Source organism: Rhinatrema bivittatum, chromosome 1 (assembly GCF_901001135.1).
Source record: "Rhinatrema bivittatum chromosome 1, aRhiBiv1.1, whole genome shotgun sequence".
Lineage (NCBI taxonomy): Eukaryota > Metazoa > Chordata > Amphibia > Gymnophiona > Rhinatrematidae > Rhinatrema > Rhinatrema bivittatum.
This window is the reverse complement of record NC_042615.1, coordinates 773150090-773174713: the sequence shown is the minus strand read 5'-3', so window position 1 is coordinate 773174713 and position 24624 is coordinate 773150090. Positions and strand designations below refer to the sequence as shown.

Genomic DNA, 24624 nt, shown 5'->3' with positions numbered 1-24624 from the left:
TCTAACTGTAAGAAAACAATACATGTAGCATGCAATGTCAACAACATTACAAAATGCATCAGTACTGATCTTCATGTCTGTATTTTGACAAACAGACTTTTGAAGTTTAATGGCAGAACCGATTAAAGTGTCATTCCAGTTGTGAAACTCAGTGTAAACTGCACATATTCTGCTTTCTTACATCTGGCTCATTTCTTTTCCATTTACTGCTTACAATATTTTTTTTTTTTATGTTTTTATCATGCGACCATTTCGGGTCCATGTAGTGATGATTTCAGTTTCTGAAGTTCCAGCTACATTTTTTCACTATGCACGGAGTGTGCAACTTGCAGTTCTTTGTTTTTACCTAATGAGCAGTGAGCAGATATGGCCTTGAAGAGAACGGAAAGACATAAAAGACATCCCTGAAGGGCTTTTTTTTAATTTTATTTTTATAAAGTGATATCACAGGAGGATTGGCCTTGCAATTTCATGGGGGGGGGGGGGGAAATTCCCTTTCAAATGTTTTCTGTTTTACCTTTCCAGGAGTACACTGGCTTTCACTGAAAGTTTTGGGGCACCTCCTTGATTTACTCCTATGAATTTCCTGATTTCCCTTCTGCATGGCATCCACTTATTCTGAGCATTGCTCCTGCTGGAGTTCTTTTCCTGTTCAGTGACAGACTGCAGTGCAGATGAATTTCGCAGAAAAGAAACCCAGCGGCAGCATTCAGCTAAACCAATGCTATTGGGGCGAATGCTCCAGCTCCTTAAAAAGTAAAAGCAACTGCGGAGAACTCAGACAGATATGCTAACAATAAAATAAAAACAAAAAAGCTTGGCTGTATCCTAAGGCAACATGCTCTTGAAAGGTCAGCAATAGGAGGGCATCATCACAGCCTTTCCAGGTATGAGGGTCTTTGAGCAATGGTCGCACTACATTAGCCGACCCAGTTAATCTGACAGCTGCCAATGAAACATCCATCTGAGGGTAAAACAGTAATCTCCAGCCACTCTGTGAATATAGTCATTTATTTATCTTTACAGTGATGACTGAAGAATGTACAGGTGTCTTCTCTCTTAATAGAAGTATTAAAAAAAAATCTGTTTAAATACACAATCTCTACAGTCTTCAAGCAAGGAAGCAGTCATCCTGATTTATTCTCACACAGCCAAATAAAAAAAAACAAAAAAAAACGGAAGGTAATAAAAAAAAAAATAAAAAAATTAATCTGAGCTGTTTGACTACAACCTGGCTTGCAACCTGGCATCAATAGCTCAGCTTTACTTTTAAGGATATTGCTTGATATTTTTCTTAAACACAAAATAAAGACTGTTTTTGAATAATAATAATAATAATAATATAGATATGTACATCAAAAATACAAGTCTAGAAAGGCATTGGTTTATTGCTATTAAAAAGCTATATAAATGTGCATGGGTCCATATCTTCTGCTTTATAAGCAAAGAGATGAGAAAAGAATTATCCTGCTTCTGGTGCAAAAATCACTCAATGTACCTGTGGAAGGGAGAGGGAGAAAGGGAGGTTAGTTCTAAAAAAAAAAAAAAAGGAAGCAATTTCTTTTTGTGAGAAAGCTTTCCTGCTAGTTGCTAACTAATAAAAATATTCTAGAGGAATGATTAAAGTTGTATTTGTGCATTTTATGAAAAGGACTGAAATTCAGCATGCTTCTTACAAAATCAACACCTCAAAACAGATTTTTTTGTATTTTTTTTTTATTTAAATCCACTTTTCTCTGTTTCTATCCATATTGACTCTTGATATAAAGCATTTTTATGTCAGGGCAACCGAAAGCAATACAAAAATACCGTGTTCCAAACTTTGGGGACAACGTGTACACCAGTGGTTCTCAACCTGGTGCTTGGGGTCCACCTTACCAGTCTGGTTTTCAGGATATCCTCAGTCCATATGCATGAGATATATTTGCATACATTGGAGGCAGGGCATGCAACTCTCTCTCATGCATATGGATTGTGGATATCCTGCAAACCAGACTAACCTGACAGTTCCTGAAGACTGAGTTGAGAACCACTGGATTGTTCACAGCACTATAGCCAGGAAGTCATTCCTGCCAGAGTTCTTCTGAGGTCAGAAAACTGGTTTTAAAACCCCACCACATTTGCTTCACAAATTGACTGGTTTCTTGCACTTCTAGAGCACTTTCTTTAAAAGGACCACAAATTACACTTATTTTAATATATTTTTTGTTACACATACTAAAGCAGGGGTTCTCAACCTAGGGACACACCTAAGGCAGTCAAGGTTTCAGGATATCCACAATGAATATGCATGCAAACCTATTTCAGGCATCAGAGTTTGCTTCCTTGTTCCTGTGCCCACTTTGCAGAATGCCTCTGGCTGACATCCCATTCGTTTCAAATTGATACTCACCTCCTTTTGGTCAGCTATCATACTTGCAAGCAAGAGTATTTTTCCATCTGACCAACACACTTTCCTCCAACCCCTGCCATGTCTTTGCCATGCTTACCTCTCCTTAAACTGCTTCTACCTTCCATCCCCCCCCCATGGCTGACTTCTTCAATGAAAACAACTGACAAGATGAATTGTGAATTCCTATAGACTGCCTCCTCCGGCCCCACTAAATTCACCTCTTTTTCGTTGGCCACTGCCATGCTTTCTTCCTTTTCTGAAATCATGGAGGAGGAAACCACCCATCTTCTCACCTCTTCCAAACTCATTACTTGCTCCTCTGACCCTATTCCCATCTGATTCCTCAGTTCTATCTTCCCTGCAGTCATCCTTTCCATCTGTCACATACTCAGTCCTTCTTCTGTCAAATATACTGTGATCACGCTGCTTCTCAAGAAATCTTCACTGGACCCTACCTGCTCTGCTAACTATCGTTCCATCGCCCTCCCTTCTGCATCCAAACAGCTTGAATGTGCCATTCAACTCCACTGTTTTGACTTTCTATTGTTTCAAGATGCTCTGGATCCACTCCAGTCTGGGTTTTGCTCTCTACATTCCAAAGAAATTGCTCTTGCAGACCAAGGGACTTTGAAACATAGAAATGATGACAGAAAAGGATCAAATGATCCACCCAGTCTGCCCAGCAAGCTTATGCCAGTATCTGCTGCACTGTGCAGCTTACCCCCATGATTAATTTCCCAGACTGGAAAAGTCAAGGCCCTCAGATGCTGTCCGAATCCAGTTTTCCCTAACCCCTACCGTGCAAGCGGAGAGCAATGATGGAGCTGCATCAAAAGTATCAGACTTAATGATTAAGGGTAGTAAAAGCCACCTCAGCAAGTTACCCCCAAGTTTATTTGTTCCCCAGCTGTAAAAGTCGTGGCCCTCATCGGTTGCTGTCTGAATCCAAACCCCCTTTTCCCACTGCCATTGAAGCAGAGAGCAATGATGGAGTTGCATTAAGCCTTGATACTGTTATTTGTTAAGAGTAGCAACTGCCACACTAGCAAGTTACCCCCAATTACTCCCCTCTTTTCTTTATTTCCATCCTCTAGCCTTTAGGGATCCACAGTGTTTATTCCATGCCCATAGAAATGATGGCAGAAAAGGACCAGCAGCAATGAGAAACAAGCAGCCTTTAGGGATCCACAGTGTTTATTCCATGCCCATGGAATAAACACTGTTTTCATCTTCACCACCTCCTCCAGAAGGGCATTCCAGGCATTCACGAGCCTCTCTGTGAAGAAATATTTCCTGACATTGGTTCTGAGTCGTTCTCCCTGCAGTTTCATTTCATGACCTCTAGTTCTATTGATTTCTTTCCAGTGGAAAAGGTTTGATGATTGAGCATCATTAAAACCTTTCAGTTATCTGAAGCTCTGTATCATATCTCCCCTGCACCTCCTCTTTTGGAGGGTATACATATTCAGATCCTTCAGCCTCTCCTCATAAGTCTTCCAATGCTGACCCCTCACCAATTTGGTTGCTCTTCTTTGGACCGCCTCTATCCTGTCTTTATCATTTTTGAGATACGGGCACCAGCTCTGAACACAGTACTCCAGCTGAAGCCTTACTAAGGACCTGTACAATGGCATTATCACCTCTTTTTGCCTGATCCTTACTCTCTTTTACCTGTACACTGCTTCTGACACCGTTGATCACCATCTACTCCTAGACATACTGTATTCAATTGAATTTTGAGACTTGGCTCTATCCTGGTTTTTTCTTACCTTTCTCATCATACTTTTACTGGATGCTCTGGTGGTTCTTCATCTACTGCTATTTCGCTATTGGTAGGTGTGCCTCAAGGCTGTTCCCTAGGCCCCTTTCTCTTTTATATCTATACTTTTTCCTTCGAGGCTCTGATCTTCTCCTATAACTTTCAGGACCACTTTTATGCTGATGACTCCCAGCTCTAACTCTCTATGTCAGAAAATGTACCACAGATTCAGTCTCAGATTTCAGCCTGCTTGTTTGACATTGCTGCTTGGATGTCCCGCAGTCACTTTAACATTAACATGGCCAAGAAAGAACATCTCGTCTTCTCCCCAAAACCCGTATCTCCTCTTACCCCTTTTTCTGTCTCTGTAGATGGCACTCTCATCCTTCCAGTCCTCTTGGCCCATAACCTTGGGGTTATCTTTGATACCTCTCTCTCCTTCTCTACGCAGATCCAAAACTCTGTTAAAGTATTTTGGTTCTTCCTTTCGCTAAAATCCATCCCTTCCTTTCTGAGCATGCTACCAAAATGCTCATGCACTCTCTTATCATCTCCTGCTTAGACTACTGACACTTGTTTTCTGCTGGCCTCCTACTGAACTGTCTTTCTGCACTGCAATCTATTCAAAATTCTGCTGCATGACTTATTTTTCTTCAGTGTCGCTATGACAATGTAACCCCCTCTTCTAAAGCTGCCACATTGGCTCCCTGTCCGCTTCTGCATATAGTTCAGGCTTCTATTACTCACCTATAAATGCATTCACGCTGCAGCTTTCATTATCTTTCATTACCTTCTCTCTCCTTACACCCTTCCTTGTGAATTCCATTCACTGGGCACGTCACTCTTATCTGTGCCCTCTCCTCCACTGCCAGCTCTTGACTCCGAACTTTCCACCTTGCTGTGCCACGTGCCTGGAGTAGACGTCCTGTACTGGTGTGTTCTGCTCCCTCTTATAGCTGTATTCAAGTCCAGTTTAAAAACTCACCTTTGTGAAACTGCTTTTAAATCCTAAGCACTTCTCACACTCTCTTGTGTGACATTTATGTTCACCTTTACTAGACTGTAAGCTCTATAGAGCAAGGACTGTTTCCTTACGTGTGTCTGTACAGCACTGAGCATATCCTGTAAACCTGACTGGCTAGGTGTGTACCAAAGACTGAGTTGAGAAACCCTGCACTAAAATACAGAGTCTCTCAAACTCTGTCTTGGTTTTCAGAATAAACAAAATATGAAAATTAAACCACTTCTTAGGCAAAATGTACATTCATGAACATACATCGTGGATACCCTGAAATCCAGACCTGGAGGAGGGTCCACAAACTTAGTTCTTGGGGGGGAGGTCCCAACCCAGTCAGGTTTTCAGGATTTCCACAATGAATATGCATGGGCTATACATGTGTAAAAATAAATAAAGATGCAGTACTTAAAGAAAGGATCTCGCACACATTCATAGTAGAAATCCAGAAAACCTGACTGGTTTGTGGCCCTCAAGGACCGAGTTTGGGGACAATTATGGACTAGAAGCCAACATGGTATCCATACAAAAGGAAAGAAGAAACGCAAGATAAAGTCTTTTGTAAATGGGCCAGCTTAAAGCTTATCCACAATTTTGTCTGGCTAAAAGTTAGCTACTATGCGTAATTCAATGCAAAAGGCCATCTAGGAAATAAGAAGATAATTTTAAAAATGTTTACTAAGCTGCTGTTTGAAGATTCTATACTCACTGTGCAGTAATGCAGCCCATTTTTGCAACTGGGTGCTTTGGGATTCGAAAGTGCAATCTTCTGACTCCAGACCAGGGACTCTACCACTAAGCTGAAAGAGCATCTCTCTCTCTCTCTCTCTCTATATATATATATTTTTTTTTAAATATATATTCTGTTTCTCAACTCATCAAAGCAGATTGCATTCAGGTACTGTAGGTATTTCGCTATCCCCAGAGCGCTTACAGTCTAAGGGCCTGATTCATCAAGATATTTTTCCATAGACGCAGAATGGAAGAAAAGCCTTAGTGAATCAGGCAGTAAGTTTGCACCTGAGGCAATGAGAGTGAAGTGACTTGCCCAAGGTCACAAGGAACAGCGGTGGGAATCGAACCCTGGCTTCCCTGGTTTGTAGCCCACTGCTCTTCTGCCCGAGCTAAGAGAGGTTCTCTATTATCTTCAGTCATATTGCTCATCTCCTTGTCACACTACCCTGCCACAGATGGGTAGCAAATTTAGTTAAATACTCATAACTCACAACATCTAAAGCTCATAAAGTCATTTTTTCCAGTCATGGTTGGATGTGTATTTATTTACACAAAGGTCAATTCTGTCTGCATACAACCAACCAGGTCACTATTTATTATTATTTATTATTAATTCTAAGATATTTCAGCTTTCTATTTTCTGTTGTGCTTTATCCTCAATAGCTTGCCACAAACTTAATGAAAGTAGAAGGGGCTGAGGATGTGTACATCTGGCGAGGCTGTAAAAGGCAGCACAATTTTCATAATGGACAGACATAAAAATAAATTTAGTGCAATTTATCTTAAGAAGTCCACATTAAACTTCTTTTCTGGTATTAGAATATAAAAATAAAAACCCGTTTAGTGGTTTTCTGCAGCAGTCCTCTTACGGTTGAACATTTGTAATTAAAGACTTCTCCCAGGTCTCTAGTAAGTGAACTTGCTTCAGAAGACCAAACAGCTCATTTCCAATTTCCAGTTCTATTCCCTGGAAACTTAACCCCTTGACAGCCTGACTGGCTCTGTAGTGGCAGCAGCCAGGTGCTAATCTGGAGATAATTGCACAACTTTGGTGTCACACAGCATTACCATCTGCTGTCATTTAGTAGTACCTAATCATCTTCTTATTCTTCATCCCCACTCTCCATCTCCACATCTGTGCCTCTTGTCGTTTCAGCGGCCCGCGCCAAGATATCTGCCATCAGTGCCTCTTCTAGCTTCTTTCGCACCTGCTGCACCCGTTCTTCTTGTTTTCTGGAAAATGAATTAATTTAACTGAAACAGACATGCTACATATCATGAGTGAAGGCATGACTCCTGGCTTTAGAGGCGCTAAAAGTAAAATCTTATGGCAATGAAGATTACTCTATATCAAGTTAATTTAGCTGAACAGGGATATGGTTTCAACAGTTTATTATACTAATATCTCTCAAGCTGATGCTGGAGTACCCCAGAAGCTAGTTTTCAGGATACACACAAAGGAATATACAAGAGATAGATCTGCATGCAGTGGAGGGTGGAGCATGCAAATCTCTCACATGCATATTCAGTGTGGGTAACCAGAAAATCATACCAGTTGAGGGAGTACTCCAGGAGCAGCTTGAGAAATACATAGTCAGCATCAGTAGTTCACATTTAAAGCAACAGTGAAATATACTCACTCAACTTTGACTGAATCTGAGTGAAACTTTCTAGGATCCTCCACCCATCTCTCTAAATAGCTCATTATCAGGCCGATACAGTAAGGAGCGGTAGGAAGAGCTGCATTAGTGCCGGGCGCACCCGCGTTTGCCGCACACACAGTCTGGCTCACCTACCGCTCGATACTGTATTAAAATTGCATGCAAATGCAAGCCGCGTCCAAGAAGCGTCCGTGAAGCGTTAGGCCCGCACAACCCATTTTACTGTATAGGCGCTTTATACAGCGCCTATACAGTATCCTGGATGCGCTGGTACCTGTCATTTCAAATGACATTTGAAATGACAGGCACCAGGAAGTGGATCCCAACTTTAACCAAAGAAAACCTAAAAACCTAAAATCCCCTCCTCCCGAAGCGACTCGACATGTAAAATATGTAAAACCTAAAAACCTAAAATCCCCAACTCCCGAAGCAACTCGACATGTAAAATATGTGAATAAGTGTAACCAACTTACTTTTTGTTTCTTTTTCAGCCCTTTCAGCCTTCTCTGCCGTCCTCCGGAGGGGGCAGCCAGCGGCGAAAGCGGCTTCCAGCGGCCCCCGCCGGCGAAGATGGACGAACGCACGCCCGTAGTGCACGGGCGCTCAAGCCAATGATAGCACATGGACGGGCGTGCGTGACGTACTGACGTCATGCACGCGCGTTCATGTGCTTTCATTGGTTTGAGCGACCGTCAATTTGGGAACTCTAGCCAGCGAAGCGCATGACGTCACGGCGTACGCTTTGCTGGCTAGAGCCATGTTTTGATAATCATGAAAGGAAAATTGCTCAAAAGAAACAAATATTTAGGGGTACCACATACAGTTTCACAGTTTTCCTATGTGGTATTGCTGGCTTTAGAGGGATAACTCCTATAATTAATTTACAGAACACACGGCTTAAACTTCAATTCCATATGGACTGCAGTGACAATTAGCAGTGGCACTACGAAAAGCTTCAAATGCAGCAAATCTTTTTTTTTTTTTGACAAAATCAAACTGTTAACACGATGAGATGTTTAATAGAACAGATATTTAAACTAGGCCAATTGTGCAGGTACGCAAATAAGAATGGTGAAAAACAAATGACAAGGGATCTTTTTTAATGACAGAAAATGGGCACTGATACTTTGTTAACAGTCATTCTCTGATGACAGCAGAATGAGTTGTACTTGTGGGTCACATGACTTGCATCGATGCAGCACATGATCTGATCAGGTGAACCAGATACATGACCATTAAAACTGCTTGCTACTTACCTGTAATTGTCTTGCTACAATAGCAGCAGCTCAATGGAATCACATACATGACTCATGATCTGGTCAGGCACGTTATGTGACCCTGAAGTGTGTCTCATTGCTCTTTTTTGCCAGCAGAGAACAGATTTGTACAGTCTTATATCCTGTAAATTCCAAGAATGTTGATCAACGCAGCTTAGATTTTATCCTAACTAGATGCAATGATAAAACAGCAGCGGTGCTGGTTCGTCCAGCGCCGTGAGCATAACATTAGATTAATGAGCGGCAACTGAAGTCAGTAAGAAGGCTAAGGGAAGGAGAAGGGGATGCACAAGGGCGGGAAGACAAGAGCAGGTAACAGGGGAGTCACGGTTAAGTGGCAGATTTGAAATCCGGGGCCAGGAGTGGTGGGGAGGTAGTGAGGCTAAGGAGGGAGACAGCCATATTGGGTCAGGCAGAGTAAGCAGAAGGTGCACTTAACTTTGTCGCGTCACTACAGCTTCATCCATCCCTAGCACGTTTTCCCAGCTAGGATATGCGGAGAAACCGAGACCGAGGAGGCAAGTCGGACCGGGCCCTTGCCCTATCCATCAAGAGGGGTAGGCGCGCACATGTCACCGCCCATTTTCCCAGGCCTGTACCGGTGGGCCCTGCCCCCCCCCCCTCCCCAGCCTGCATCCACACCAAGTACCGGCCAGGACAGTGGCCCTCCCATGGCTGCCCCTGCGGCCAGCCCCACTCAGCCTGAGCAGCCATTGCCACCGGTGGGGCCCCCCACCCCTTTCCGTGCCTACAGGCCAACTCCCGCTTGATCCCTCCCGGGATGCGGACGGCCCCCTCCCAGAGGTTCCCCAGGCTCCCATCCAGACACGAGGAGAGGGCGCCGTGCAGCAGAGAAGCGCAGCGTCCCAAACGGAAGATACCTGCAGCGAGCCGGGGGTGCCATCCTCGCGGGCAGGCGGCCCTGCAGCAGCACCGAAAACCAGGGGCCCAGCCGGGTGCAGACCAGCATCGCCCAGCGCCAGCCGGAGAGGCCGGCCGGCTGGTCCAGCGAGTAGACTGGAGGGTGCACGGAGGTTACAAGGCCGGAGCAGAGGACGACTCTGCACGCCAGCCTGGGAAGCAAGCCTGCAAGGCCCAGTCGGCAGGGAGCAGAGTGTGACAGGCAGTGAGTTCGGGGGGCAGCCCATGGGCCCCAGAGCGCCCGGGTCGAGGGGGAGGAGCAGAGAACCTTTTCCTGCCAAACCTTCGTTTGTGTCCGAGGGTAGAGCCCTGCCTTCAGGTGGCACATACAGTTCCCACCTTACCAGCCGGGGAGCGAGCACCACGCGGGAGAGGGGTTGCAGGTCAGGGATGGTTTCAGAGAGAGCCTCCCCTGGGCACAGGACTCGCGAGCGGCAGCTGCGGGGGGGAGAGAATAGACGTGGATTGCGGTATTTTGAATCTAGGATGGGTATTGTGGCTGGCTCTTTTTCTTTTTCAGGTGCCACAGCGATGGAGCCACAGGGGCCTTTTACGTGGAACCCTAGCACGGACCCCAGGACAGGTCGAGATACAGGACGGGACAGTTTCCAAAGCAGGGAGAGACCAGGACCAGGAGGGGGCGCCACCTTCCCGGATTCCTTACACAGAGTTACCCAGGTACTGAGGACTTACATTCCATTAAACGTACACATAAGAAAGGGAAGAAGCGGGGTAGTTATGGCAACACTTCTAGTTCGGATAGCAGTTCGTCCACTACCAGTTCCTCCGTGGAGAGTTTTACAGAAAGACCAGCCGGCCTCTCTTGACAGGGGCCTCTCATGGACAAGGGGCATCCGGCCCTGGCCTCCCTGTCAGAGCTATGGAAGGGGGTACCCAAACCTTTGCCACTATCCGATCGCACTTAGCCGGTTTTTCATTTTTCCAAAAGTTGAGTGGATGGGGCAACCCCATGGCTAGTTTTCGGTTGAGAAGGATCTTAGCTGGTTGGCAGAAGGGGACGGGCACCAGTGAAGATAGGCGCAGACCAATTCGGTATGATGATTTGGTTGAGCTGATCCACCAGCTGCCATCCATTTGCTGGTCAGGCTGCAAGACAGCATTATTTTGGGTCGCTTTTTTATGGGCCTTCTTTGGAGCCCTGAGGATCAAGCGAGCTGGTGGCCAAGTCCAGCCGTGGTAGCAGAGAGATAGGGATCCCCGTTCACTGTGTTCAAGTCAGGGAACACGAAGTGACCTTGTGTGTTCCCAGATCAAAGATGGACCAGGCAGGTAAGGGATCTTTCATTAAGCTGGTCCCCACCCCTCATGCCTCATTCTGCCCAGTGAGAAGGACACAAGAGTATATATGCCTTCGTCCCCAAGTCCATGGTTCCTTTTTAGTGCACCAGGACGGTTCGCCTTTGATGAGGTTCCAGTTTGGCAGGGTTTTAAATATGGTCATTACGGCAGTAAGAAAGGAGGGGAGAGAATACAGCTCTCACTCATTCCGAATTGGAGCAGCGACTTTGGCAGCGGAGGCAGGTATGCCTGTGGAAGGCATAAAACGTTTGGGAAGATGGAAGTCCAATGCATTCAGGACATATGTGCATTATTAAGGAGGGCAATAGAAGGGAAGAAAGGGGGAGGGTGGGGCAAGCAATTTGAATTCTAATGCTTATTTCTCTGTTTCAGGGCATTTGGGGTTGTCGCATACATCAGGATGTGCCTGGATCGTGGGCCATTCCTATATCCATCAAGCTCAGCGTCATGCATTGAAGCACCCTTATGGGGAATTCATAGACCTGGAACGGTTGAGTTGGAGATTGTTGTGGTTCAGTCAACGGGGAATGATGTGGGATGACCCTCCTTCCCTTCATGCAGGAGAGGATTGATATGTGGGGCCCGCCCAATATCTTGCTCATCCACCTGGGGGGCAATGACATTGGGGCAAGTCCTGTTGGGAATTGCTCACATGTATGAAGAAAGACTTTTCCCAAATTATGATCCGCTGGCCACAAGTCTGGCTAGGGTGGTCAGATGTCATTATACATTTAAAAAATAGGGATGACACGATTTGGCAATCCGGGGTCAAGAAATTGAACAGGCAGTTGGGGAGTTGGATGGGATGGGAAGGGGGATTCTGGGTGAGACATCAGTGGTCCTGGGTGGGGGAGGCAGGGTTGTTTAGTGGGGACAGTATCAATTTATGCGAAGTGGGGATGGATTTATTCAATAACTCCCTGCAAGAAGGGCTGGAAAATGAAATAGCCAAGTGGTAGAAGGCCACAGTAGGGGGAACAAGTCGACAAGGGTCGGCTTGTCCGTGGCGGTTTAACTCGAGCCCAGGTTTATTGAAATGCTGTGGGGTTGATGGTTGGAGGAGGGGAGGTGTGCCTCGTGTAGCTTGGGGGGGGGCCGCTACACGGGGATGGCCGGTGAACGGAAGGGCCAAGTTCCCGGTTCAAGCTTGCTCTCGCTGGTGTGAGGTGGAGTAGGCAGGGGGAGGAGAGGAGGGAACTATCTTCGCCACTGGGGGTTCAAGGTGGTGGAGGAAGGAAGGGGAGGGGGAAAGGGGGAGGGGCCATCATGTTATAGGTTAAACTTGTTGTTTGTGAGGGCTCAGGTTACATGTTGGTAATAAAACTGCAGCCGAATTTAATACCATATAATGTCTCAGTGTATTATTGGAAGGGGGGGGGGGGGGGGAGAACTGATAGTGGAGCACACTTATTAAGCCTTTATGTTAAACAGCAGCGGTGCTGGTTCATCCAGCACTGCGACTATAACATTAGATTAATGAGCGGTAACTGAAGTCAGTAAGAAGGCTAAGGGAAGGAGAAGGGGATGCACAAGGGCGGGAAGACAAGAGCAGGTAACAGGGGAGTGACGGTTAAGTGGCAGATTTGAAATCCGGGGCCAGGAGTGGTGGGGAGGTGGTGACGCTAAGGAGGGAGACAGCCACATCGGGTCAGGCAGAGCGAGCAGAAGGTGCACTTAACTTTGTCCTGCCCGCCCACCCTTTGTTTTGTTTAAGTATGGAGGAAGCTTTGTCTGTAAATGCATTTGTCGCAGTTGTGGAGGTTTAACCCGAGCCCAGGTTTATTGAAATTCTGTAGGGTTGATGGTTGGAGGAGGGGAGCTGTGCCTCGTGGAGCTGGGAACTTGGCCGGCGAACGGAGGGGCCAAGTTCCCGGTTCGAGCTTGCTCTCGCTGGTGCGAGGCGGAGTAGGCAGGGGGAGGAGAGGAGGGGACTATCTTCGCCACCGGGGTTCAAGGTGGTGGAGGAAGGAAGGGGAGGGGGAAAGGGGGAGGGGCCAACATGTTATAGGTTAAACTTGTTGTTTGTGAGGGCTCGGGTTACATGTCGGTAATAAAACTGCCACCGAATTTAATACCACATAATGTCTCAGTGTATTATTGGAAGGGGGGAGGGGGGAGGACTGATAGTGGAGCACACTTATTAAGCCTTTATGTTAATTATTCTATATATTACAAACTAATAATTGGTTTGTATAACATCTTTACTATGAGGAAATATAATTTAATATTTTGGAAACATATGCTGCTTACTTCTGTGCTCTACACTCAGATTACCAGGATTGATCCCCATTATGAATGCCAGCTTTCACAGAGGTGAGCGAAAAAAAGAAAAGTGCTATTATTCTTCTTAATACCAAACTACAGCTAGGTAAAAGTGAAGCGCAGAGATATGAAGTGATTTTCCCAAGGTTACAGAGAATCAAAGGGGGAGCATGAGTAAAACTGATGAGATCCAAGTGTTATCCTGACCTGTCTTGCATTTTCCATAACTAGAAGAAGGACCACCTCTGCCACTGAAGTTCTCCCCTTAAACAGCCTTTCACTGTAGAAAGCAGAAGACCAGAAAGTAACATACATTTGTATGCAAAAGGTTAGGCATCTATGATCAAACAGTATTTTTCACTGAATCTCTAAGGGAACAGAAGCTGGAAACTTCTACATGGTAAAACGTTAAACAGCCATCTTTCTGCAATTTTTAATACAAAATTACTATCTGCTGTTTTTAACAGATTGAAAATAATAAAACAGTGAATATGGAAAGCGCAAAAGCTTAGTCACCCTTCCAGCTGATTCATTACTAATTAAAAAAAAAAAAAAGTTAAGGCCCAAAAATTTAATTGACATATTAGGCCTTCAATTAGTCAGGTGAAAACAGTTTCCAAAAGGTGAGCTTTTAAACTGGATTTAAATTCTACTGTTGAACAAATACTCTACATTTATTAACCTCTGAAATTGTGATTATTGCTCTGTCTATTTTTAACAACTATGGGCTCCTCTAAATGACTGTTTGAGCATTTGAAAATGAAGATAATTCACTCTGAGAAAGCAGGGTTTGACTATTAAAAAACAAAAAATCTCAAAATGCTTTCAGCTAACAATTGCAACTGTGTGTTGTGTGGTTGTGGCAGAGCAGTTCAATATTTTTTTCATCAGTCAAAAGCAGTTTGTAACAAAAAGTTTCAGATTTATCAAGGTTTTGGTTTTGCATTCTTTAGATTACTTTTGTGATGAGGTCATAGAAAATGTTTCTTTCTGATAACTCTCCCATGAGGATCATTGCTGTACAAGTAATGCTGTACTATGGAATAGAGCTGGCTCTAGGGCAAATGGTGACCTGGGCAAAAGCACCCCCCCAACACACACACACACACACACACACCTGGTCCAGAACTAGGAGTCACTTTGGGCTGTCATGAGACTACCAGGGAATCTTCTTTTAGGTAAGGTAGCATACTGGGCAGGAGGGGATGTGCCACAGTCACAATGGGACTTTTCAGTCAAGGCAGAATGGGTGATGCTGGCAGCACCCAGGGTGACCCCCCCCAGGTGATCACTTGTCTTGCCCTACACAAATGATGGTTAAGATTTGGACCTGTGGAAAACTACCCCAGATAAACTATTCATCAGGTCATTTGCAATGTTCTTTGGGTTTTGTTTTGCACATCTGACCAGTTTTCAGGCGGTTCTACAGATATTTTTCTTTATCTTCCAGTTGCCTTGACCTCACCATTTCCATCTAACTTCCATTTCTTAACAATGCTTCTGACAATTGAAACTGCTAGCTGAAATGTTTAGATAATTTTGTATAGTCTTCCCCTGCTTCTGTAAGAGTGAATTATCTTCATTTCCAAATGTTCAGACAACTGCTTAGAGGAGCTGTTGAAAGTAGACACAAGAACAACAATCGCAACCCCTAGTCGTTAAACGGACCAAAGTATTTGTTGAAGAGTGGAATTGTCTTTACTTAACTGAATTCTTAATGAGTCAATCAACCTTTTGGGCCTTAATACCTTTTCTTTTCTAAAAAAGTAGTAATGAAACAAACTGGATGGGTGCCCAAACTTTTGTACATACCATACTCACTATAGTTTGAAGCTGATAAATTTAGCAAATAAATATTAAGTTTGCATTAAAATTTTCAGAAGGAAGATGTTTTGTTTATATTTGTATTATGAAGAGGTTGTGTCACTTAGAGATTCAATGAAAACATACAATTTGACCAGTGTTTCCTAAATGTTTGCACACAATTGTATGTGCTATGCATCCTCCTTGAACATCTGTGCAATAATATCTAGCACATACTTTAATAAGCTTGTGATACTGCAGTAAAACATGTAAACTCATTTCTGGTGGCGTACTGTCTGCATGTACTGTCAATATGAAAAGGAAGCAGTGATCCCATATTGTTGGGTCACAAGTTGGAAAGCAATGTGAAGATTGGTGGACCATTATTTTCATCTTTCTTGAATTTCATCCCTCCTCCTCCCCTCCCCCCTTTTCCTTTTTTGACTCATAGCTGCAAACTGTGATGTTTCTCATAGAGTGTTAGCACTTCATTTGGTATTTATGAGATAGTTATCTCCTGTATTCCTGTATATTTACCCATCTGTGTTCATGTTTATGCTCTCATTATTCATTGTATGAATTTTCTTCCAGCTACAATAAAAAGATTTGAACTAAACGAATAACATTCATCTTGAATATCTGTCCAAAGTTTAAAGTGTGTGTGTGTGTGTGTGTGTGTGTGTGTGTGTAGGGGGGGAGGGGGAGAAGGGAGCATAATAGCACAGTTAAAACTAGCAGCCAGCTACTGAGGGGACAAAATCAATCCTGCATCCCTGGCAGAGGCAGCTTTAAGGAGGTCCAACTACACTTTTCCCAGATATAAAAGAGGAAAGTTAAGAAGGTTTGAAGAAGAGATGTTTCACCCTTGATTTTCAACAACACATTTACATAAATATCTTAACATAAATGTTGCACCCATTTGCAACGGGTTAGGTCTCAAGATTAAAAACTGCTCTCTCTTTTTTGTATTGCAAGAACAACACAAGGAAACATTCCATTTTTGTGACCCTTGAATAAGACATCACAATATTTAAATGCAACAGATACTCAGTTCTGTACCAGTAAGCACTGGCGGGTAGATTTTCAAAGGGATACACGCGTACCCCCGAAAACCTACCCCAAACCCCCCCTGCGCGCGCCGAGCCTATTTTGCATAGGCTTGGTGTTGCGCGCCAAGCCCCGGGACGCGTGTAAATCCCGGGGCTTGCATGGAGGGGCGTGTTGGGGGCGTGTCAGCAGTGACGCAGTGTTTTGGGGGCATGTCGCGCGTGACGCACCATTTCGGGGGCGGCGCCGCAGACGTGATTTCGTCCCGGGGGCGTGGCCGTGGCCTCCGGACCAGCCCCCGGGACTGGAACTCGGAGCGGGGCAGCCGGCCGGCTTGCGCAAAGGTAGGGGGGGTTTAGATAGGGTCGGGGGGTGGGTTAGGTAGGGGAAGGGAAGGGAAGGTGCGGGGGGTGGAAGGAAAGTTCCCTCCGAGGCCGCTCCAATTTTGGAGCGGCCTCTGAGGGAATGGAGGCAGGCTGTGCGGCTCGGCGCGCGCAGGCTACCGATTTTGGGCAGCCTTGCGCGCACCGACCCCGGATTTTAATGGATACGCGCGTATCTATTAAAATCCCGCGAACAAAAGTACGCGATCACGCTAATTTATAAAATCCGGCCCTGGGTGTTTAATATCAGTCCTCTAGTCAGAGTAGGATGGTTAATAGGAGGTTCCATTCAAATTCATACCCTCCTCTTGTGGATTCTGGAATGGCTGTCCCACTTGTAAAAGTAAATAACCGTGCCCTTTCTACAGCTTGAAAGGCAGTCCTTTGGGTTAGTACAGAGGCAGAGTGAGAGGTTAGTTTTTGTTATTTTACAGGCCCAGTCAGAGGAGCCAAGCAAGCCCTGTTTGGTGGTCCTGGCCAGAGTCCGGAGGGATTTCTGCCCAGCTAGTACACAACCTGTCTGGTGAAAGTTTCCCTCTGAGTGTATTTTTTTAAATTTAATGTTTCAGTGGTAGGAGCCTTACTGGAGCCTGTTCAGCTCCTTGGCCCAGGGAACTGGGAAACATGGGTCGGGGCTGGTTAGGGAAGACCTGCCTTCCATACCCTCAATGAGGAAGGGGGTGCCAGTGACCTACTATAAGCGTACACTCCAGTGTAATATTCAATTTTTTGAGAAGATTAAGTTTACCATCCAGGAAAAAGTTTGTTTTGACTGCTCTTCCGGCCTGACAGAAGCCCAGAAAGCCTGCGCACAGGGATCCCTCCCATCAGGGATTCAAATAAAAGCACAAAGACTGCATAATAGGGATGTGCAGTTGTTTAAAATGAAACTGGAAAATGCAACAAATAAGGCTAATTTGTTTCATTTGGGGGGCCCCTGAATATGAATCTTATTCATTCATTTCGTTTCAAACTAACCATTTGGGCCTAGGTCTAGGCCTGAAGTCAGACACTCGCTTAGGGCATAGGACAAGACCCAAAGCAGGGACTATGACCTAGGCCCAAGTTCAATGCTGGGGTCTTGGTGGAAGTACAGGCTGATGCCAAGGCCTCAGCTGATACCCCTGAAAATTAAACAAAAAAAAAAACAAAAACAAATTTACTTGATCCTTTGGATATCCGACAAAGGCCAGGCCCTGATGCTGACCAAGGCCCGATGCAGAGGCCCAAACCCAGCAGACAGTGTCATCTGGCTTGCAAATGCTAGAGAAGGAAGAAGAATAAGAAGAGGCTCCCAGAGCTGGGCCAGTCCCTGTCCTGAGGCCCAGGCGCCAGGACTTGGTCTCCTGGAAGGGTCTCAGTGTCAGGCCTGGGTCTGGGCTGGGGCTCCATCATTGGGACTTGATCTCTGGATCAGGTTTTAGAATCGGGCCAAGGCCCCGGCGTTGGGACCCGTCCTCCAGCTTGTAGAATCGGGCCTGGGTCTAGGCCCCGGCCAAGACTTTGGAACCCAACCTCTGGCTCAAGCAAATTTCACAGCAACATACTGTGTCTACACAAGGCTACACAAGGCTGAGGCTCTGGCCTGGGCCTAGGTCGAAGCCTGCGGATTGGATTCCCACTGGGCTGGGTAAGTGGGGTCCGGTGGGATCCCGGCCCTGGCATTTTTTTCAGGCAGGGGGGCAGGCGGGAGTTCTCATTTTCATGTTCTCATCATTTTAAGGTTTGTTTTTTTTAATTGTTTGATTTTTTTTTCTTTCGAATAAAAACAAATCAAACAATCCATTAACCGAAATTCATGGGGGGGAAAAAAATAAACCTCCCAGAAACAAACCGAAAACAAAAAGCAATTTTTTTTGTCCTGTACCTGCCTTCTGCATAAGAACAAAGAAGGTCTGAATCATCTAACAGTGAGTAAAGGCAAAGCCTAAGATTCAAAAGGACACCCATCTGGTGATGCTTAAACTCCAGGGAGAGAGACAGTTTTATCTCTCTGTGCAGAGACAGTAACTTTATATCCTTGCCAGTTGGAAAAGGTGGTTCTGCCCATACAAAGGTTGCCCTTGCTACCTAAGGACCCTATTTTTCCATGTCCGGGAGGGTAGGATTCCCCTGGTCTGGCGCTAGACATTCCTGCACAGATTGAGGAAGACACTGTAACCAGACTTTACACTGCACTGCTGTGGACTAAGAGTTGCGCCATTTCCAAGCAGTGTTATTAGTGAAGGATTGTTTTTGGACACTAATACAGTGACTCCAGTCATTATTTGGCATCCCAGCATAAAGAGTAAGATTAATTATTACATCTCCAAAGGAAATCAGGAATTAGAGAGAATTAGCCGTCTTGCACTGGGAACAGAGAGGATTCCTTTCATCCCCAATTCTATCGCACCTATATCCTGGGAAGGAAGGGACATAGTACAGATCGACTGGGTTCCTGCCCCGAAGAGTACAAATTAGTTTGTGGCTTCATCTGTTCTAGGATTGCACACCGGGATGGGGTTACATAAAAAAATTTCACAAAAGAAATCTCTGTCTGTAACAAGGGCCAATTATACAAGCAAAGCTGCGGTCCTCAACAGATCTGAATCTGATTTTTACAGGATTTGTGAAACATTCAAATTATCAAACTGGGTAAGAGGGGGGAAGGATTTATTACCTTCCCCCCTCTTACCCTGGGGGAAGGTAATAAATCCTGGAAATTGGAGGAAACACTGCCTCTGAACCTTCAATGCTTCAAGCACATATTTCTTAAATATATCCTATGAAGGTACTATGGAATCTTTAGGAAAATGAATCAATTGCAAGTTTCTGCTCCTGACCATATTTTCAAGATTCTCATACTTAACAAGTAAAATGTATTTATCTCTCACTAACATATTGTTAACTTCCAACTGTTTCACTTGTGTTTCTAAAGTATCCAACTTCTGATCAACCTGAGCATTATACAACACCCATTCTTTAGAAACCCTTTTAAAATGGTCAGACAACTGTTTAGGCTGAGAATCAAAGACATCTGCATAGAAGTAAAAGCCTCCCAGAGAAATAGTAAATTAATATTACCAGGGCACTGAAAACTAAAAAGCTGAGAGAAACAAACAAAGATTCTTTATTCATTCCTAGCTGAATCCCAATAGTTTCCCCTATCTCTTCAGGCTGTCCAGAAGACATTGCTGCCACTCCTCTCTCCATATATGCCACCATCGCAGCAACTTCTCCCTCTGCCGTTGACAGTCTGCTTGCATCATCTAAGAGCGACTACTCCATAAGGGGAAGACTTCCTTTCTTCACTTGCTCCATCGGGGGGGGCGGGGGGGGAATCACTCCTCGGGAAAAAAGATAACAGCTTTTGGGGAGCGCGCCAAACTCCCAACAACCAGCGACTCTTCCAACGAAGACAAACCAGAAGTATCAACCAACTCACGAGTAATGAATGTATCAAGAGGACGCTGTGGTGATGACTCCATAGTCCCAGATACAGAGGGGAATACTTGGCTTTCCCTTCTGTTTCATCATACTCAATTCCAGATCCTCTGCTGACAACACTCCAAATCACTAGTCCAATATCTTGGCTCCTCCTCCCTTCAATTCTTTACTGTGAACAGACCTCCTTGTAATGTATATTTAATTATAATTCAAGTTCAATTATTATGTAAACGATTTAATTAAAAAAAAGGTTACCCTATGGAAAACTAACATGTATACTTGCCCAAACTGGTGAGGTTTTTGGGCAAACTAGTATAGCTGCTTTTAGGGAAAAGCATAACTTCAATAAATTCCTAAAGGAAACTCTTCATAAACAAACTACAGAGGTGCTGGAGGAATCCTTAAGGAGAACTGCAGAGTACTTGCCGCTACCACAATGACAGTGGAGCATATATTCAATTGACTAGGTATAGCTTTAACAGAAAATGACTATCATCCACCAACTTGATATGTCTTGATATTTACATTTTCTGATACACTGTGTTAAGATTCTCAGCTCATGGGTTGGTTGTTGTGGATGTGGACCCTTGGCCTGAGACGGGCTTGGCGCAATCTGCATGAAAAAGCCCTGCAGGTCCCCACCATTGGTAGGTGGAGCTGGCCAGAGCAGAGACCCAATTGCAGCTTCACCACTACCAGTCCTCGTTCCCCTTAGGTTGAGGCCTCGGGTGTCGGGGCCAGCTAGACTTAGGCATGGGCATCCATGGAGAAAAAGAAGATATGAAGCTTGGCAAATGAGGCAGGCTGCTACAGCAAGACAGTCAGGTCAGGCCACGGACAGGAGACAGGCAGCAGAGTCTGGACGAGGCAGTGGTCGGAGGCAGGCAGGCAGAGTTCAATCAAAGACAGAGTACAGGCAGTGGTCAGTGGCAGGCGAAGGTCAAGCAGTGTAGGGTCCAGTCCAAGGTCAGCCAGAAGATCGATCCAAGGAGGATGATGAAGAGAAGGAAGACGAGGGACCACAGGACACAAGGAGATGTTGAAGACAGATTAGGGAAAACTGACCACAGACGAGGAGATCCAAAAGCAGATCAAATGCAGGAAACAAGGACGGAAGACATGGATTCAGGAACATCATGATGGAGACAGGAACCAAAAAGCAGGATCAGGAGTCAGGAATGTTGGCAAAGCATTTCTCTAGGAGGAGTTTATCTATTACTGAGGCACTGGAGAGGTGTCTGGAGCAGCTTTTACATAAGAGCCAGCCAGTGATATCATCAGAGGGTGCTGCCTGGCCATCCCCACCACTGGCCCTTTAAATGAGGGGGAATTGGCTGTGCACACACCTAGAGAAGCAGAAGGAAGACTTCCTAGAAGGCAGTCCTGGGCCTGATGATTCAGTGGCATCCTATCATGCTGGAGAGAGTCCAGCTGGAGCAGTGTGGCATGGCTTCCTGCCACGTCCATAGGATGATGCTGAGCTGGACCACCAAAAGCAGAACAGGAGATGTGGTGTCGGGAGGCCGCATGGCCGGGCTTAGCCAGTAGGTAAGGGCAGCAGGCCACGGAATGGGCCCGCGATCTGAATGCAACATTGGTCCCGCAAGCCATCGCACTTACCCCCAATGCCACCACAGCCATGCAGGCCCCAGCACACCATCATCATCTTGCTCCCCTCTAGGTGGGAAAAGACCCCGTGGCACTCTATGATGACATCACAGATTTTCAGTATATAAGGCTCCCTAGAACATTGCATCACTGCCTCAGCAACAGGTCTCCTGCCTTAGTAATGTGTGTTAGTTCCTGCTGTCCTGCATTCCTGCCTCATCCAGCCTTGTCTTGTCCTATTCATCTTGTCCAGTGTCTTGTGTGTGTCTTCATCCTCCCTTGGGCCTGACTTCTGGAGTCTGACCTCTTGCTTGGTCCAGACCACGATTGCCTGCCACCTGGACCTGACTACTATTGCCTGGATCTGCTCCGACCTTTGTCTGACTCTGACTTCTTCAGTCTGTTGCCTGCCCTGACCCTGGCATACCCCAGGCTCTTGCTTACCAGCTGCCCCATGAGCCAACCTAAGCCCTGCCAGCCACCAGAACCCAAGGGCTCAACCTGCAGGAGAGGCAGCTGTTATAGTTGAAGCTCCAGCCTATCCTGCTATAGGGCATATTTGCCAGTTGTTGGCGTAGGCCTTGTAGATTCACCTTCGAGGCTGGGTCAACTATGCCACAGCAACAAGGCTTACACCCACACCACCCATCACACATGAGTTGTCCTATCTGCACTAGAGAATGATGGAAGATACAGCCTCCTCATTTTTTGGTTAACTCTGAGCTCTGCTGAAAGAGTTAACAGAAAACAAGTCCTCTGTAAGCTATAAGTCATGCACTGTGTGTCATTAAGAAGTAACAGAGGGGTTACTGCACAAGGGGTTAATGCTGAGCCATGTCTGTCCCTAGAGAGTAACAGGTAGAAGGTGAGTTGTGCTGAAGTATTTATTTAATTTATTTAATAATTTTTATATACCATTGTTAAGTTAATAACCATCACGACGGTTTACAGTAAGGCACATAAAAATAGTATTAAATATCTAAAAAATATTATTAAATGTTAAAAAGTGCCAATCAAAAAAAGTGCTAAAACTAAACCCATTTCTTAAATTTATACTGCATCTAAAAATTGAAACTATTTTAAAAAGTAGATATAAAATAAAAAAATATATAAAACAGCTATCATACTATACAATCAGATCTCTTCAAGGTGCTTAATAACATCAAATAGTCTGCCTCTAATATGCACAGCCCTTCTTTACTTCTCATCAAACTCACTCTGAAAAGCCTGTTTAAAGAGCCAAGTTTTTAAACTGCCTTTAAATAGTTTATAATTTTTTTGTAGTCTTATTTCCAGGGGCATACTAATCCACGTTAGTAATTCTATAGAAAAAATATTTAATTTTGAAGACTCTGGTTTTATAGTCTCAGCAGAAAACACAAGGTTGAGCTTCTTAAGATTCTGAGAAATAACAGAAACCAGATATCGGGTGAGAAGCCAGGGGTAGAACCTAATTTAAAAGATGTCCCTGTGACTTGTAAGCAGGAAAGGATCATATAGTTGACCTGGTCTGCCCATCTCTTCCGGTCTTCTGTTCTGTCTTCTCCCACCACTAAAGTTCCTCTGTGTCTGTCCCCTATATACTAGAATTCTGCCATTGTCTTGGCTCCTATATAACCTCTACTGAAAGTCCTGTGCCAGTTTTCTGCCCACCCTCCCAACAAAAACATAGTCTGAAATATTTTCAATAGTTTGAAATATTTACCACAATTTCTTCCATGACTGCCAACATCTAACAGCAAACAGTGTTTACTTATTTACTTTACGAGCCTGCCAGCGTTTTTCAATTGCAGAGATGTGATCATATATTGGTACTGGTAACTTTTCAAGCAATTAGTGTTATGTGGTTGTGTTGTTGTGTTGGTTATTTGCCCTCTGTTATTCAAAACTAGCATTCTGTAGTCCTCTGGAACCATTCCAAAAATCACAGACCGCGGCCCAGTGGTGCAGAGGATAAGAGCGTGGCATACGGTTGCAGCTCCAGATCCGGTGCTGGCAAACTGGCAAATATGAGGGGCCTGGGACACTGCTAAGGCAAAGATCGCCCTGATAGGGGTATCCAGGTGGCAGGCAGTTACTCCCCAGATTATCTATGTGTAAATGCAGCCTCCTGTTCTGCAGAAAAACAAGGCTCACAGAGACACTGCTGAAGCAAAATATGAGAAAAAGCCATCTCTATGCCTCTGAATGTCTTTTCTAGCTTTTTCTTTACCTCAAGACCATTGTCTCAGACAATGCCAAACTGCTATGTGTTGGTTGCCTTCTGAAGAATCTTTTGAACTCTAGCAGCCAGTCGGTGGTTAAAGTATGCCTAAGGGCAATCTTCAGTTAACCACTGGGTGTCTCAGTACTGATTTAGCAGGAGATGAGTGAAGCTGGTATGGCTAGTAGATTTAAGCCATGACTGTTCATATCTTTACAAAGAAAAAAAACAACACCACAGTCAGCTCTCAGGGATGCTCATCCTGATTAGATATAAGCCGGGAGAACCTCTCAGGCAATCACGTACTAGCTATGTAAGATCCATGATGCTTCAGCCTGCAGCCAGGTTCTGCAGCCTTTCACAGCTCAAGGCAAAACACGATTCCTTGCTGGTACTGTGACTTCTTGCTGGACTGAAACATTATTCCAGGATGATGTGCATGGGCTTTCAAAATGGGTCTTTTCTTCAGCTGTAATGATGGGTCATGCATGGTCTTAAAAGATTCATGCACATTTTATTTGTCTAATTCTGATGTTGCTCTACTAAAAGGAATCAAAAAATCAGCAGAGAATTCTAATTTCCCTAGGCTTAATACTGTTACCAGTATTGTGTACGACAACTCAGAGAAACATTTAATTTAGACACTTTCTATTTTAGAAGGTGCACAGCAGCGTAGTCTTGGGCTAAACACTCTTTGGAAGCAATTTTTATCTTCAATAACTTTCTGAATCAGTGAAATTGAAATGCCTCTTTAGAATTCATTACCATGTGACATGAATAAATAACACATTTACAATGCATATCCTGCATTG

The 24624-nt window shown here is 44.8% G+C and overlaps 1 protein-coding gene across 2 annotated transcripts in view; it reads right to left on the bottom strand.

The window, feature by feature from the left end:
• Positions 1–992: 992 nt before the first annotated feature.
• The window catches only part of MBD2 (methyl-CpG binding domain protein 2), a 205561-nt gene continuing 181929 nt past the window's right edge, over positions 993–24624 (bottom strand). For both annotated transcript variants that reach the window (XM_029579956.1, XM_029579948.1), the window contains 2 exons: positions 6993–7134; positions 993–1498 (listed from right to left, as the gene is read on the bottom strand). In XM_029579956.1, the coding sequence (XP_029435816.1) occupies positions 7005–7134 (130 nt within the window). In that variant the 3' untranslated portion in view covers positions 993–1498; positions 6993–7004. The remainder of the gene's footprint in view (positions 1499–6992; positions 7135–24624) is intronic.